Genomic DNA, 18,546 nt, shown 5'->3' with positions numbered 1-18,546 from the left:
AGAATGGGCATCATCAGAAAATGTACAAACAACAAATGATGGAGAGGGTGTGGAGAAAAGGGAACCCTCTTGCACTGTTGGTGGGAATGTAAATTGATACAGCCACTATGGAGAACAGTATGGAAGTTACTTAAAAAACTAAATATAATTTTATCATATGTTCCAGTAATCCCACTACTGGGCATATATCCAGAGAAAACCGTAATTCAAAAAGACACATGCACCCCAATGTTCACTTCAGCACTATTCAGAATATCTAGGTTATGGAAGCAACCTAAATGCCCATCAACAGACGAATGGATAAAGAAGATGTGGTACATATATACAAAGGAATATTACTCAGCCGTAAAAAGGAACGAATTTGGGTCACTTACAGAGACGTGGATGGATCTAGAGACTGTCATACAGAGTGAAGTAAGTCAGAAAGAGAAAAACAAATATTGTATATTAACCCATATATGTGGAATCTATAAAAATGATATAGATGAACCAGTCTGCAAGACAGAAATAGAGACACAGATGTAGAGAACAAACGTATGGACACCAAGGGGGGAAAGCTGGGGGGTGGGTGGTGATGAATTGGGAGATTGGGATTAACATATATACACTAATATGTATAAAACAGATAACTAACAAGAACCTGCTGTATAAAAATATAAATAAATCTACAATGAACTGCTAAAAAAAAAACACAAAAAGGATCCAGACTCAATATGTCATATGGTTCCTTCTGCTTTTAACATGAATTTTTTGTTCAATGTAATAAATTCTTTCACAAAAGGAAAAAAAACACTGTCTAAAGTATCAATATAATTAACAGCAATATATTGTGGGATTTCTAACATATATAAAAACAAAATATATGACAATAATAGCACAAAGAATGGGAGGAAGGAATTGGAATTATATAGTTGAAAGGTTATTAAACAATATGTGACATAATATAGTATTTGATGGTAAATTGTGATAAGTTAGATATATGTATGGGCAACCACTAAATAATTTAAAAGAGGTATAAGAAGTCAATCATGAAGACAAATGACAGAAATTAAAATTGCCCAATTTATCCAAGGAAACTGACACATTCAGTTATAGAATAGGTACTTATTAATATTAACTTAGCCTTTATGTCAGACAGTGTAGATATAAACAGGAATATAAGAAGCCTCTTCTTTTATAGAGTTTCTATTTCAGTGAGAAAGACAGAATAGTAAACAATAAAAGCTTCAATACAGTTTTTTACAGCATGTTATGGAAGCACAGATAAGAGAATATATACATCTTCGGGAGGAACAGATGGAGGAAAAAGGAGAAAGGAGGTTTATATAAAACTTAACAGAAATTAAATGTTCATGATAAACATAAGTGTAGTCACCTAAGACCTATAAATTATGAATCCATAATAATAGGTATATTTATACAGTAAAATTAGTTTTCTCTAGCTCACCTGTAATCTAAGTTAATCACTATTTAAAAGGAGTAATAGTTCCTTAAACTACTGATTAATGGCATAAATTACATACTCAGTTTAATCAAGGTATATTAAGACCTGGGCCAAATTAGCATTAATTCCCTGTGTTTATTTATCAAAATGTTTTGGGGGTACCTATGGTGTTTCACATACTGAGCTAGGTTTGGGGCATACAAAAATAACTAATTCATAGTTAAGGAGAGAAAAGTATGAAGGAAAATATTTATGGAGTAAACAGTTAAGTTTTCAGAGTACAGTGCAAGCACAAATAAAGAAGTTTTACCTAGAAGCGTTAGAAAAAGATTCATTGTCATGTTTCTCAGAATGTTTTTCAAGTCCTTACTGGCATTTATTAGGTGTATAAAAAGAAAATAAAAACCCAACTCTGTACTTTTTTGCTTAGATTCTGATTGGATTCCCTTCCTTATTAACTCTATCAAGGAAAAATTTATGTAAAATAAACTATTGAACACATAGATTTAAAACATATAATTGATGAGTTCTGACAGTTTTGCACATCCTAGAAACTACCAACACAATCAAAATACAAAACATTTTATCACAATCAAAAGATTCCTCATGTCCCCTTGCAGGCCATGTTTCCCTCCACTTCTGTCCCCAGACAACCACTGTTTTCTGTCATTCTACATTAGTTTGAATAAATACATTCATATAGTATGTATTCTTTTATGTCTAGCTTCTTTAACTCAGCCTAATGACTTTGAGATTTATACATAGTGTCAGGTATGTAAGTGGTTTATTCTTCTTTATTGCTGAGTAGTATTCCATTGTATGTCACAAATTTTTTTTTTTAATCTGTTCACCTAAATGTATAAGACATTTAGGATGTTTCTAGTTTGGGGCTATTGTGAATACAGCTACAGTGAATGCTGATGTACAAGTTTTTGGTTAAATATCTAGAAATGAAATAGCTGGATCTTATGGTAGGAGTACGTTTATGAGTATATGGTTATTGAGCACTATTACAGTTAAAAGAATGTGGTGTGCCACTGAAAAACTGTATTTAAAAAGTTCTCAAATACAGTAAAAATGGAAAATTCTTAAAATAAAGGACAATGCATGTATTCTTGAGCATAAGAGGTACTTAAATAAATGCATATCAAATTGAAGTGAAACCTTAGCTTCATATCTAGGCAAGCATAGGGCTTCTGCTCCAAAATTAATTTGGTCACTAGAGAAAAGCATCAGCCTCATTCTATGAAACTGATTTTAACTTTAATGTGTAACTTTTCTAATTAATTTTACAATAAGTGATCATCTAAGTTACAAAATGAGAACAAAATTCAGGGCTAAAAGAAAGGTTGATTAAAAAATAAAATTCTAGAAATGAGTGCTAAGAAATTGTCATAACGATTCAGAATTGTGAAGAGGAAAAAGGCAACTAGACCTTCACGTAAGAATGACGCAATTGATTCCATGCTCAGAAATCATTAAATATTTCACCTGGTGGCTTTGTTGTTAGTCAATTTTAACATCAAATTATTTTTTTAAAATTTTGCCTGATTTTCATTCACTTAGAGCATCATGAAATATATACCAATCTGAAAAATAATTTGGTATATCTTCTTTTCGTTCTTTTCTTTATCATGGAACGCTACATAATATTGATCTGGTCTAATAAAGATTAGCTGATAAAAACAACATATATTAAATACTTAACTGACCCATACTACATTATGTGGAAGAGAGAGGAAAAAAACAAGCATCACCTGGTGTTCACTCAAATGACAAGCTGTCCAAAGGAAAGAACCTGTTTCTGTTCTTTTTTTCTTTTTAAAATAAATTTATTTATTTATTTATTTATTTATTTATTTTTGGCTGTGTTAGGTCTTCGTTGCTGCGCGCCGGCTTTCTCTAGTTGCAGTGAGCGGGGACTACTCTTCGTTGTGGTGCGCGGGCTTCTCATTGTGGTGGCTTCTCGCGGGCTTCTCATTGTGGTGGCTTCTCTTGTTGTGAAGCACAGGCTCTAGGTGCGCGGGCTCAGTAGTTGTGGCTCACAGTCTCAGTAGTTGTGGTGCACGGGCTTAGCTGCTCTGTGGCATGTGGGATCTATCTGGACCAGGGCTCGAACCCGTGTCCCCTGCATAGGCAGGTGGATTCTTAACCATTGCGCCACCAGGGAAGTCCCCTATTTCTGTTCTTGTGTCTTATCACTGCTTATTTTAAGGTTTTTCAGGTCACTCAGGAAATTTTTTTGCTGCTTATTTGTTACATTATTGTGGTTTTGCTACTTTAAATCCCAATTTATTTCATTTAGAGCACAGTATGAGGAAAAATTTTAGGTTAGAGAACTACTAAATAGAAAAGCTCACTTTGCTAAGCCAATAAATTAAAGAAATTTAAAAGGGTGTATCAATCAGTAAAACAGAATAAAACTGAATTTAAAATATTTATTAAAAATACGTAAGATGTGTATAAATTCCTTTCTATTATTTTTCATCCCAGGAAAGGAAGAATTATTCAGGATATTTAGTAAGGACAGTATAATTTTAATTTTTATTATCTATATACCTTGTGTGCAGAGGAAATAGTACAAAGCATTATAATAGGTATTTGTCTGAAAACATGAAGGGTTTACCAATGTTTGTCTAGCTGGTTTATTGAGAATAGTAAAACCCTCAGATTATTAACTGGATTTCCTTAGTTTTTACTAAGAATCCTGATCAAATCTAAATGTTCATCATTTCCCAATGAATAAAAAGGAAAGTCAATATTTCATACATTCTTCTACATTTAGAGAAAATGAGAAGAATAAAGGATCAAACATGTGCATGCTTGTATACACATATACTTTTTTACATAAAGTTTTAAAATTTGGAAAAATGTGGAAAGCTTCTCCTTCATCACTTGGTTCTGCTCTATCTTCTTTCAAATTAGGTAAAGTTTACCTTTCTGACTTAAAACAGATTAAACAAAATATTGGTTTAAGATTAGCTTTCAGCAAAATTCTTACAACATATTCCTATATTTATAATTCTAAGAGCTGAACTATTAATACTGGAACATAAAGGTATTTGATGACATATTTATGTATTTATGAAAGTGATAATTTCTTCAATTATAGTACTTTGAGAAAATGAACAAGAGACATGAATTTTAGTTCAACACTATGACCAGTTTAGCTGTTGATCCTGAAAAGTCATGTGAACTCTCAGGCCTCAGTTTCCTTATCTGTAAAATATGGCAGGGTTGGATTAGATGACTTCTGAAAGTCCCTTCTTTTAAAAAATTTCATGAATTCTATGTGGCTTTATTCCCTTAACCTTGTTCCTTGAATCCACATATTCTATCCAAGTAACATCTGAATATTTTGTTAAACATGAGAGATTATTTAAACTTTTTGAATGTTTATCCCCAAAGTGTATACGAATATAAAGATATAGAAATTACCCACTTGCCATTTCCTCTTGTATCTCTATTAAGAATCTCAGATTTATTACTGCCACCAAATAAAACAAAACAAAAACAAGCAACAATAACAACAAAAGTCAGAAAAACATAACAAAATAACCTCTGTTCTTTCCTTTATCGGTAAACTACCCCATCCTCTGGTCAGTTGCTTGAGCCCCAAATCTAAGAATCACTCTTGACTTCTCCTTTACCCTTATTCCTGATTCATCCACCACTCTAAGTATTTCTCAAATTCTTCTGATGCCCCTCATCTTCACTACCACAAACCTAATCCAAGTAACCATTATCTCTTGCCGGGACTACTACAAGTCTTATAATTGGCCTCCACACTTCCATTCCATACTCTTCCATTCTTCTCAACCCACTTTTCATGCAGCTCCAAGAGTGATGTTTTAAAAATCTATGGCAGATCCCCTTTGACAGCTTCTCATTACTCTGGGATGGCCCACAAGGCTCTCTATGATCTAGGTCTTATTTATTTCTTCCACTTTATTATACAACACTCTCCCTGTTCACTGCATCTCACATACCTTGGTCTCTTTCCTGTGCTTTGACCAAACTAAGTTCTGTCCTCAACTGGCGCTTTGCAACTGCTATACTTCTCTAAGGAATATTCTTCCCCTTCTCTTTAAATAGCTACTTTATTCTCATTTTTTCAGACCTCAGCTCAGATAAAAACAGAACTTTCTTCACCTTCAGATACTCTCCATTATATCATCTTGTTTATTTCCTTGATACCAATGATCACAATCTGTAAATATCTTCTTTTTCTAGTGTTTACTTGTTTATTATCTATCTCCTCCTGTGCCATACCCACAAAGATAGGGGCTTCTTGCTCGTATTTTCTGTGATTCCCAACACCTGGCAGCGTGCCCTGAACACAGTGGGCTCAATCAATATTTGTTGATTAAAGTATTTGGTGCATATATATACATGAAATAATAAAAAGGCACAGAATGAGAATTTCCTGGGATTTACTCATCATCATTACTGGAAAAAAGCACTCAAATCATATGACCCATGGTGTATGTACTGAGACTTTCTATAAGGAGGAACATAAATACATACCTTCAATGACATAAAGTTATGTTTCTAGTTCTAATCTCACTTAGTAGAGATAGTTTTTTCCCCTATGTCATATAGAAGGCTGATTTAAAAAGAAGAGTTTACAGGTTAAATCTGTTAGCTATTTTACTATGATGGCACGTCTCTTTTGATTTGCAATCTTCAGCATCATACGACTAGATTCAAAATAAACATTTTGTAAGTGACAAAGAATTATCCCCCAATGTAAAAATTCTAGCCTTTGAATCTACATGGTATAAATGTACTTTCATAATAAATAAATTTTGTAAGTACAATCATTACTGTATGTGAGCAATATCCTCAAAGGTTGGGGGAGGACAATTATTTTTGGTGCTGAAAAGAAGGTCTTCATACCCAAAAAAGTTGGTAGCCTACAAAAACTATAATTTTATTTGTTATGGGTGCATGAAAAAGAAAAATAAGTTGGTAGTCATGATGTAAATCATTAGGAGTAGTGTCATATTTTTGTAAGTCAGACATATTGTCTATTCTGATATACAAGATTATAAAGGATTTTTGTACTCTTCTTAAATATATTGTCTCTTAATTTTGCCTAGCGCTATTTTATTTTTTAGGAGCAGGGTACTGGTAAATAGACATACCTGCCTTGTTTTTCAAGATAAAGTCAAAACATACTTATGAAATCTACTAGGGAAGAAAATTAACTTCTGATGCTTACATTTTCCCCTATAATTTTGTCAAAATAGGTAATTTCTACTATGTACCTTAGACATATTCAAATATGTTTTAAGCATTCAAATGAAAAATTTAAACCCATCAACATCTTTTCTGAAATTCAGAAAAACAACTTATTCATGATCCAGGTGCAGGTAAAATGCATGAAAGACTAGATATAAAAGCAAAAGCTATAAATATTACACCAGTGAAATTACAAAAATGAGTCATGAAGAAAAAAAACATCATGACCGTTAAATACCTGTATATCAAAAGGAAACATAAAGCTTGCAATTTGGTGGCACAGTATTATATTCAGGTTTAAAATCTGCCTTTATTTAATGGGGGATAATTTCAAATATACTTATATATTTACATTTATAATGCAGGATCAGGAGAGGAAAGCACTAGTTCCACAGATGCAGTTTAAAATTAGGTCACAGCACGGCATCTGATGGACAGCTTTGGCGTGCCTACTGATATCAGTATTAATTTATATAGACCAATAGATTTCTCACATCAGTCAAAATTGTTGACAACTCTAATTTTTTAAAAAAGCCTTTATATAATAATAGAGCATCCGTAAGTCACACTGCATTTGCTAAAGAAATCACTGAAGTTACTCTATTTACCAGGTTTTTATATTTCTACATTACAGTAAGTCCCCTATATATGAACAAGTTCTGTTCTGAGAGTGCGTTCATAGGTCCAATTTGTTCGTAAGTCCAAGAAAGTTAGTCTAGGTACCCAACTAACGCAATCGAATATATAGTACTGTACTGTAATAGGTTTATAATACTTTTCACACAAATAATACATAGAAAACAAACACACACAAAAAATAAAGAAAACACTTTTAATCTTACAGTATAGTACCTTGAAAAGTACAGTAGTACAGTACAACAGCTGGCATACAGGGGTTGGCATCAAGTGAACAGGCAAGAAGAGTTACTGACTGGAGGAGGGAGGGAGGTGGGAGATGGTAGAGCTGAAGGATCGTCAGCAATAGGAGACAGAAAGCAAGCTGCAGTTTCACACCTGATGTTGATGAAATGCAAGTTCGCATCTTTGAAAGTTTGCAGCTTGAAGGTTCATATGTAGGGGACTTACTGTATCAGCAAAAGACTGAATATCTGTATTTTATAAACAAATTATTAATTAAACTCAGTTATTTCATAAAATTACCTTAAATGACTTCTGAACAGCATTCAGGTAACAATGTAAATAATTTACTGCTCCAATTTATTAGTCTAATTGCTCAAGATCAAAATTAAATTTTATTCCAATTATTTTAAATGAGACGCTTTTGTATCAAACTATTTCATACTTTAAACAAACTACCCTAGACGATGTATACGTATTTGCATGTGTGCTCACATGTATATGTAGTAATGATTTAGAATTTAACTTAAACTGATAACAGCACTGTTTCTCAAAAGGTACATTATTCCACTCAGCAAGAAGAATGTGAATTATTCACCTTTAAATAGTATTTATCTTTTATATTCCTTCCCAACCAAGGGAAAGACTCCTGACACACAGTAGGGATAACTTTGATTAAAAATAGAGAAAGTTTTCAGTACTTTAGCTTGGTTACAAAGAAGAAAAATAGAAAAATTAAAACAGAACACAGTTAAGAGCAGAGGATACTATGTATTGACAGGGTTTCAATAAGCAGATTAGACATTTTATGTTTAATGTGTCTACACATAGACTTTATCTTTAACAGGTGAAATTAGGATAGTAAAGGTCTGGGAAAAAAAACAGATTTCAACAGCAAAAACAAACAAAAAATCTTACTTTTGCAGAGCTTCATAATTAGACTTTCCCTACTCCTTTTAAGACTTGTTAATCAGGAAAGGGAAATTCCAAACGCCATTTAGGCTTTGACTCAGAGAAGAGGAGAGAATCTGGTATCCAAGGGACACACAAAAAAAATTTAATTTGGCAACCATATATGACTTCTTATTGAGTTCAAAAAAAAAAAAATCATCTAATACTTTTGCCATGTGCAATGCTCCCTCACATGTTGCCTCTACTTTCCTATCTATTAAAACTGATCACAACTACCTGTAAACTATTAGTCCATCTCTTTAACAAGGCATTAGCTTTTTTCTAACATGGTACGTGGGAACTAATCAAGCACTGGAAAAAAGCAGCTAAATATATAATGTGTTCTTTGCCGTACAAGTTTTATGAAGGGAAAAATTTATAGACTGTTAGATTTTTAAATACCATTTTAATGAACAAAAGGTATTTGAATGTAATAGGAAGCACAAAAATGGAAAAATCATAGTTCCTCAAAGTATAAACTATCTGAAGTGTTACTAAATATTTAACATTGCTTAAACCTGGTACAGTACTTTGCAAGAACCAACCAAATTAATGACAATCAATCCAATCTCACTTCAAAATTCAATTTCATTCTCTCCGCCCCAGTCAGTATTTACCGTATCATACCTGGGTCTACTATAATGGCTTTTTGATATCTCTGCCTCACTTCTCCTCCCTTTCCAATACAAATTGAATCCTTCTATGGAACTGAAAATACCAATTTCAAGTTTCCTTCCAGTGGCTCTTTCCTGTCCACACATTCCAGCACAAAAACAACTCCTTAGCCTACATACAGTGTAAGTGCACAACACAAATCGATAAATGAATGCAAAATCAAGATCTCTACCTACAGTAAACCTTCACTACCATTTGGTTACCTAAAAATCATATCCTTATGACTGCTTATCATATGCCTCACAGCCCCAACTCTGATCCCTTCCCCACACCAAAGCTTCTTACCGTCACTTTGCAACTGACTTCTATTTTATAATGAGCTTGACTTCTACTTTACTGGGAAGATGGAGGCCACGCCAGAAGCACTCTTTTGACTGCTCTCTGTACTACTGTAAATTGTTTTTTTATAGTTTCACCTATCTTGTTATTTTTCTCTAAGGAAGAATGTCCCTTCCCATTCTAACACCAAAGATTTCATTTCTTCTTTTATCATCTATGATCTTTGTGCATCAATCATTTACTCCAGGAAATTTACTCAGTCCTTGTCCATAGGGTCCTAGCCCAACAAATAAGTTCCTGTTTCCACTACTCTAATTACTCTCACGATGCTGCCCTTCCCACAAACCGCTTCTGTCTCTTCTTTTCTCATTTAATTTCTAGAAAGTTAATACCCTCTTTTCTTTTCCTCATTACTCACCATAGCCTTTGAAATTCTATTTCTTTCTCCACAAGACTCGACTTAGAGATTTTTTTAAAACATGAATGTCTGTTAATCAAATGATCAAAATTCAGTATTTTTCTTGGCAGTACTTGACAGTGTTTATCACCCAACTCTTTAGAATCCATGACAAGAAAATTGTTTTCCTCGAATCTTTCAGTGCTTCTTCATAAGCTCCTTCCTTTCTTCTACACTCAAAATGTGGCTGTTTTCCTCACGCTTTCCTTTAAACATTTCTTCTATTCCCATGGGGTCAACCATCACTTTTAAGTGCATGAATCTCAAAGCTCTGTCACCCGAATGTGACAACAGCACCTCAAATTCAACATGCCTCCAAACATATCCACCTGGTTGAGATCTATTTCTGTTGTTGATATTATCCAGATCTGAATTTTGGACTCATGGACTCCTTTCTCTTACCTGATACTTTCTTGGATTCTTACACACACACACACACACACACACACACACACACACACACACACCCTCTCTTCCTTTCTATTCTCTCTTTTATTCTTCAAGCTTGAAAAGAAACAATAACCTTCTAACTGGTTATTTTTCATCTAGTCCACTGTCCAGTGGTTTTTAAGTAGGAATGTGCATTAGAATCATCTAGGGAGTGTTTGCAGAATATAGATGATACGTTAGATTCTAGTCTCAGAGATTCTGATTTACTGGTTCTAGGGTGTGGCCAAGAAAATGTATTTTGAAAAAGTCCGCTAAGTGTTTCAGATACATACTTCTTGTTAAGGGCAACTGCCTATCTTATAATGTACATCTCTTTCAAAGTAACTTTTTCTATGGGATCGATTTGCACATTTAACTCTTGCTCAAATACCTCCAATGGCTCCCCATTGTACTAGCCCTTCTCCAATATGGGTTCCAGACATATCTCTCTACTATATTATCTACCTTTTAAAATGCTTTTCTGTGCTCCTGAACAATCTCCTAATCCTTTCTCCACATGTCCAGATACTATGCAGATTGACTGCTTCCTCCTCTATTAACACCACTGGAAGGGCTCAAACACAAATGAGCTCCCTCCTAGATCTCTATTGTGTATCCTCTTACAGCACCATCACTGTGTCCTATTTTACACATTGATATACATGCTTCATTACCTTGAATGCACTATAAACTCTTTAAACACAGGAGACACACTTGGACAATTAAACAGAAGTGATTACCAGCAAAACCATTTCCCCCCTCACATTATTTGCATTGGTTTTTCCAGAACAAAGGTAAATTATAAACTACTTACAGTCTGATCCTGACTCACCAGAAATCTCACCTGAAGTAGAGGCTTGTGGCCCAACACAGAAATCCTCCCGAGACTAGGAGTGCTAATGCCTAACCTATCCCTACAGGATGCATAGAAGGCAGAACCTACTGATTACCTGTTCTGATCAAGGTCCCAAAAGTATGAACTGTCTCTCCCTAAATTTTATTTTAGGGCTGTCAATTTTTTTGTTGATTTTTTTCCCTTAAAGTCAAATTTGGAGGGAGAAAAAATTAGAGGCAATTTTGTTCTCCACTTTAATTATACAAATCCAATAAAAAGAAAATTATTGTTGTAGGTCATACTTTAAATGTTTATATGTACGTGTATATGTATATAAGTTTGTAATTATGTTATATACATTTATTCTTCCCACTCCCTCAAGTAGGGCTGATAGAAACAAGGTCATTTCCCAGAGATTATATGTATGCCTCTTAGAAATATGGAGTTTTTTAAAGTTTTAATTTTGAAATAATTAGAGACTCACAGAAAGTTGCAAAAAAAAAAAAAACAATTAGTAGAGACAGGTCCTATGTACCCTCCAAACAGCTTGTGCCAAGGGTAACATTTACATAACTCTAATACAATATACCAACCAGGAAAGTGACAATCTACGGACCTCGTTTAGATTTCATCAGTTTTTATATGCATTTGTGTATGTGTGTGGGCATGTATAGTTCAAAGCAATTCTATCATGTGTATAGATTCATGTAATTGTGGTAGTTTTAAATATTCACTATCGTGTAAATCAAATTTTATCAAATTGATAACAGGCTTAAACATCAAAGATAATTATATTTTTTGGTCTCAGAAAACAGAACTTGGATACATTACACAACACAGAAATTGAGCAGGTATAACGAATGCAAAGTAGAACTGTATTTTGGTTTAAAATAAACTACAAAATACATTCAAGTCAAAACTTCTTGAAAATTTTAAGTTGTATGCTTGAATCAAGTTCAGCTACCAAAAAACAACACATTTGGGTTATGTTGTCCAAATAGAACTACATTTGCTAAAGTACTCCGTATTATTTCTTGGATTCTGTTAAAGACGCGGTATAAGAAACAATCATATGGAGACTATTCGAGCAATTTTTTAGAACCGTTATTGAAGATACTGTCTAATGCAAACCAATATCTTCTGCATATTTTAAGAGGAATGTATACAGAATCATCTAAGAAGCTAATGATATCCTGATGATGAATCTCTTCTAGAATTTGTCTCAACAGTTTTTTGTTTAACTGAAGAGCTAGAAAATTTCTCCTTCGCATAAAATAAAAACTACATAGCATATCAAGTTTTTCACCTTGGCAACTGAGATGCTCAAATTAAATTAGTGCTCATTATGGTAAGTATATTATCCCTGACTCTTACTAGATTTATCTTTGCCTCTCCTTATATGGCTTCTGTCCTTTATACTTTAAAAAAAAATATCCTGAGTACATTAGTGTATGCATTGCATTATGTCACAGCATACTTTTTAGAAACAATAATGTTACGGAATGAATGTTTGTGTCTCCCTAAAATTCATATGTTGATATTCTAACCCCTGATGTTATGACATTAGAAGGTAATTAGGTCATGAAGGTAGAACCCTCAATGAAGAGACAGGGGAGCTTGCTTCCTCTAGCTCTCCTCTCTCTGTGAAGATACAGTAAGAAGGCCGTGGGCAAACAAGGAATGTCCTCACCAGATACTGAATCTACTACTGCTTTGATCTGGGGTGGATTTCCCAGCCTCCAAAACTGTGAGAAATAAATGTTGGTTGTTTAAGCCACTCAGTCTATGGTATTTTAATATAGCAGCCCAAACTGAGTAAGACAAATGATCATACATAAATGCTACGTATTTCCTTTGCCTAGCAGTTCATAATTTATATTGTACTTCTATATATAAACCTTTATTTAATCCATATAACAGTCCACTTTTCCAATGAGGAAACTAAAATTCAGAAAGATTAAATGATAACTTAGTAAATGGTAGATCTGGAAATCTTATCAATCTGTAATATTTGCCTTCCAGAGAGCATACTAAAATTTCACTTACTTATAATTTTATTAATTTAAAAATAAACTGTATTTTATAAGCAATGCACTATTTGCTTAATTTCTAAAAAATGGCTCCAAATACTACTCCCATCACCCATTTATTTTCATTCTGATCAAAAACCACATATTTAGTGTGCACTCTGTAATTGTCCATAAGTTGTGTTCCTTTGTGCATTTCATTTTCTCCACCATATTAAAAGCTCTTTAATGGCATGAACCTTTTATAGAGCTTATGATAGTGTTACAAAACAACATCTATTTCCAACTACTATATATGTAGGAAATCTTTACAACAGAGGATTTTCATGTGCTAATAGCCATATTTACTGTCTCTAAAAGCAGTTGCATACAGTTGTTTATTCTTATATACGTGATGTACTCTGATAATAAATTTATTAAAAAATACAACAGATTGATTAGTAAAAGCTGAAGAATCTTATTTTTATACTTATTGGTTGATAATTCTATTCTACTCTAAAATTGAATACTAAAAAAAGTAGGACAAATCTATAGACCTGCAAACTCTTTAATAACATAATCAAACACTTAACCTAATTTATATCACTGAAACAAACATTTTAAATGTAAGATATAAATAGTTCTGTGTTTAATATAACTGCTGCAAACATATTCTGACTACTTAGGCAATTTCAAAGCATGTCTGTATTATTCTTATCTAACCAACTTACATTATGAAATATTATAGAATTATTGCTAATTCTTTTTCAGCGTTTGCAGTCAGAATAGTAAATTTTTTCTTCATCCCTTACATTAAAAATAGTGTAGCACAGTTAGAATCACTAATATATAAATAGGTCCATGCATGTACTCGGGCATCCTTTCATTTTTACACTTCTTGAAGTCATTGAAATAAACAATATTTAGTTTAACTCAGAAACAATGGCTTTGGCAAGCCTGATTACCACCTCATTTTGGTAGATTTATTTCTTCATCAGTGAGCAAGAATTCAATTTTCTTTATATCATGTAAGACAGCATGTCATACAAGCTTCTTAAGTGTACATCTTTCTAATAATAGGATTAATTATATAATCAAAAGCACTAATTTCATTTCTGTAGAGGTATATTTGTTTAATTTTAATATGTATTAATTTGAATTCTATATTATTCTTTCTCTGGTATACAAAAAGGCACAAATATTTAATTTCATGCAATCATTTTCTTTTAGCCTCTACTAAAAGACCTTTAACCAGTATTTCCAATATCAATTATTTCCTGACCTCAAGCAGTACCATCTACAAACAGAGAAAGCTCAGTCTCCAGTCACCAATTTATCCCTACGAATTATAAACATGGGGTGGGAATTTAACATGAAGCTCTTCAATACTATAAGACCATTTAATTATATAAGCAATTTTAAATGTGCACAGTTACATAAACAAAGCTAATCATTAAAAGAAGAGAATACCACAAAGATGGCCAGATAAGGAGAAAAAGGGGCTCATTTTTTTCCATATCACCTTTGAGAGAAATGTGTAATTAAACAGGCCAAATGTATGCACTGCTGAGCTGTAATACTACTTTATCTAAACTTATATCCCCTAGCATATCCCATCACAGCTTTGCTGACTTCTTTCCAAATTGAAATATAATTTTTCTCTCTTCTTTGATCTAAAAGATGTCAAACTTCTTATAAAAAGAAGTATTTTGGCGAAGTTAAAGGGCAAAGAGTTAAAACGTCGCTTATATCAGAAGTCTGGATACTTCGAAAGAGAAATCCATAAATGCCTTGGCAGCTCTCTGGAAGCACAGAAAAAAGATCAGGCATTTTAAATGAAAACTGTTCCCACTCGCTGATGCTTTCATCTCTATATGCAAGAGAGAGACTGGGTGGGATTCAAAAAGTTCATCAGCAACAAAGCCTCATCCTGTCCCATTTAGCAGTTATATCAGTCTATTACCTGATGTTAGGATATATAAGACAGTTTCCTTCCATTAGGAAGAGTTCCCTAAAATAGGCACTGTCAAAGCTGGGAAATCTGAAATCTGACCTACTTTTTTCAAAAGATTTCCATGAATTTTGTGGTAAGTGTAATTCTTTTTACAGTTAGAGCTCTCCTTTCAAAAAGAACTGTTAACTGAAATATGCTGGCAAATTGCCTTACGTTTTAAGTATCAAAATAAAAATCTATAAAATATGCACAAATTTCTCACATTTTTATCTCTAATACTGAATTCCCATGCTACTTTATGTATACATTAAGTTTACTATCTGTTGTAAGCCCAATAAAATTCTGAATAAACCCACACTAAAAAATTATTCATTTGGAATACATTTATAAAACAAGAATAAACTGATTAGTCCTATGGGTAAGTGTGATAAAATACAAACATGAATTTTAAAACACATGTTATCTGTAAGAAGAAGATTCCTTGTATTTACAAGGCTGTCATTTATAGTTTTCTATTCTCCTTTTAGGAATGAAGCATTACATTCTTAAGAGGGAAGAAGGTTAATTAATTAATTAAAATAGAAGTTATTCAATATTTTTTAAAGAGAGAAATCTAATTTCTGGGTTCTTTCAAACTCCTGCTTGTCATAAAATGTCACTGCATTTCAAGTAAATTAAAAAATCAACCACACAGCATCACATTTATAGACTTTGATATCATTCTTGTAATTAAAATAAAGGTGCTGTACTCTTCCTACAACCATTCTGGAGAAATCACTGATAAATTGACATAGATTTAATTTCAAATAAAAGGATAAGAAAGCATACAGTATTATGGAAATTATATGCTTAAGACAGCATGGCACAATGAACACATTTTTACCACATGATTTATAGTAATAAATCACTTCTTATATTTATTCATTTTTAAGATTACTAACTTCATTTTCCTTAAACAAGGTTTAAAAGTTTAAAAAGTCTGTATTCACTATGCTTAATTTTCTATTTAACTATAATTTTCATTGAATTGAATGAGAATAAAGTGGTTATAAATATTCACAAATAAATGAAACAAAAAATTAACTTCATAGCCTAAAGCATATCCAGACTTTATACTGTATACCTCATAAGAACAGAGTAAACGGATATGATAAACAGCATAATAATGGACTTCAGTTTCATCAAAATGATAATCTTATTAACTAGACATTTATTACCCTAACTTCAAGGTTCTTTAGTGTATACAGGAAATAAAATTACTCTGTGCCCATAAAAATCATAGCAAGATGAGACAATAGATCACTATGGGTATTTCTTCCATTGTGCCAATATTAAGTGAAACTCTAGGACAAAAGTACTCAAAACAGATAATTCCTATGATGTTCAAACAATGCATAAGTCAAGAATATCTAAACTGAACAAAGATTAAAGAATACTTTTGATAGCCTTAAATTCTAGTAATAAACACAGAAGATAAAAATAAAAAGAGTAATGATTATACTCTCCAAATACTTGCCATCAATTTTTGCCTATTACTCTGCAGAGGTCTATTAAATATATATTGTTAAAATTAATCATATAAAATACACATTCATTCTTGAAAGCTAACGTTAGAAACTATAGTGTTTAATAAAAATCCTAAATATGAAAATGCAAGTTATAAACATAAAGCACTAGGATTTTATAAACAAAGCTAATACCCTAGGATAGTAAGAATTGGAATGAAGGCACAGATAGGTAAATTTATAAGCAGCATTAGGGACTGAAATTCTCCAATTAAAATTCACATTAAAAGACATCCCGTGCCCTCAGATATAATATATAATAGTCCAGAAAAAGGAAAGAATAAATGAGGCTAGTCTTACCACTACTGCTACAGAGAAGTTATAACTGAAAGCTGTAGTTTCAATCTTTTTTTCTGCTTCTTTCTTTTATCATAAATAAATATGTTTATGACTTTATTTTCTGTCTGGCTTATATGCACAAATCACTTTTTGAAACACTGTGTATTATAAAGGAGCTATCTATGATTTTTGTACATAAACTCAATGGGGAAAATAAACAATAAAAGTTATCCTAGTTGTACAAATAGAAGTAAATTCCTAGGAGACTTTAAAGGTGAATGTTAGAAAATGTGTTTTTTCTCAGAAATCTAAGGAAAATCAGGATAAGCCTAATTAAATTGAATATACTCAAGATTTTTTTCTGTATTTTGTTTGCATATACGTGGGAAGGAAAAGTAGAAATGTAAAAATTCTGCAATATCTATACCCATACCCAAGTTCTTCCTTTCTCTTTGCCTAGTAGGAACAGTATATTATATAAAGTGGTGAGGATGACAATGACATTATGACAAATAGGAATGGAGTCAATGCAAGATGCAATAGGCCAATCTAGCTCTTGAGAAGATAATGGTTTTTATGAATGGCTTTACTGAATTGCAAGTAATTAAAAATGTATTTGGACAGACTTAGAAACTAAAAAATGTGTTCAGAAGTATTCTCATGCAGAGATGGTACTTCCATAAAACCTAATTGAAAAGATATATTTCTTCCTAAAATTAAAAGCTCCAATTCTTAGAAAATGTCTTATTTTCCTCTGAAAATATCATTTGTGATATCAGAGAAAAAGAATTCATTTCAGATAAGTCTTAGTTAAAAGAATACTATGGCCCGAATTTCCATCGATTCAGCTACATAAGCAGAGCTAAGTCATACTGGCTCACATTAATGTCTTAGCCTAGAAAAGACAGTGCTAACACTAAAAGCAGAATTATTATGAAAATCATAATTCTTAAACAAAAGTTTATAAGTGTACCATTGCTATTTCAACACTTACGGCTATCGTAACATATGTTTCCTAGAGCCCTGCCAGTTTGAAGCAGCACTTCCTGGTCTTTGCTATTTAGCAGCTGCACCAGTGGTGAAATCAATCCTGCATCCACACATGGAATTCGCATAAATTCTGAAAAGAAGAACATATTTAATTAAAAATATAAAGATTCTCAATTACATAAAAAACCTCCCTTAATAAAATAAATATCTAATATTAAAATGTTTAAGATGGCTTACTATCCGAAGAGTACATTTCTGTCTAAAAGTATCATTACAACCCTACTAAATACTTCATGAAATGAGTACACAAAAATGAGTGGGGTCATATTTTTCTTTTCTGATAGTCTCTACCATAAACCAAAAGAATTTTTCATTAACTTTCATTATACCTAATTTATCACTATCTTCTTATACCTGGATGTTATAAGAGGAGGAGGGAGGAGGGGGGAGGGAGGGGGGAGGAGTAGGGGAATAAGATGTAAAGGTTTTGTTTGCTTTTACACATTTTCAACTTCAGTTATCAGTACTGTAGACACATAATAGTACCTAGTTTCAGTAATTTGTTGTTGTTGTTATTATT

General features: G+C 32.6%; 1 protein-coding gene across 10 annotated transcripts in view; it reads right to left on the bottom strand.

Annotated features, from left to right (window-relative positions):
• Positions 1-18,546, bottom strand: part of RAP1GDS1 (Rap1 GTPase-GDP dissociation stimulator 1) — a 163,446-nt gene that overhangs the window by 77,506 nt on the left and 67,394 nt on the right. For all 10 annotated transcript variants that reach the window (XM_082461733.1, XM_082461729.1, XM_082461732.1 and 7 more), the window contains one exon: positions 17,971-18,096. In XM_082461733.1, the coding sequence (XP_082317859.1) occupies positions 17,971-18,096 (126 nt within the window). The remainder of the gene's footprint in view (positions 1-17,970; positions 18,097-18,546) is intronic.

Source organism: Balaenoptera physalus, assembly GCF_965194825.1.
Source record: "Balaenoptera physalus genome assembly, chromosome: 5".
Classification (NCBI taxonomy): Eukaryota; Metazoa; Chordata; class Mammalia; order Artiodactyla; family Balaenopteridae; genus Balaenoptera; species Balaenoptera physalus.
Note: the sequence above shows the minus strand (reverse complement) of the source record. Positions and strands in the feature narration are given on the sequence as shown.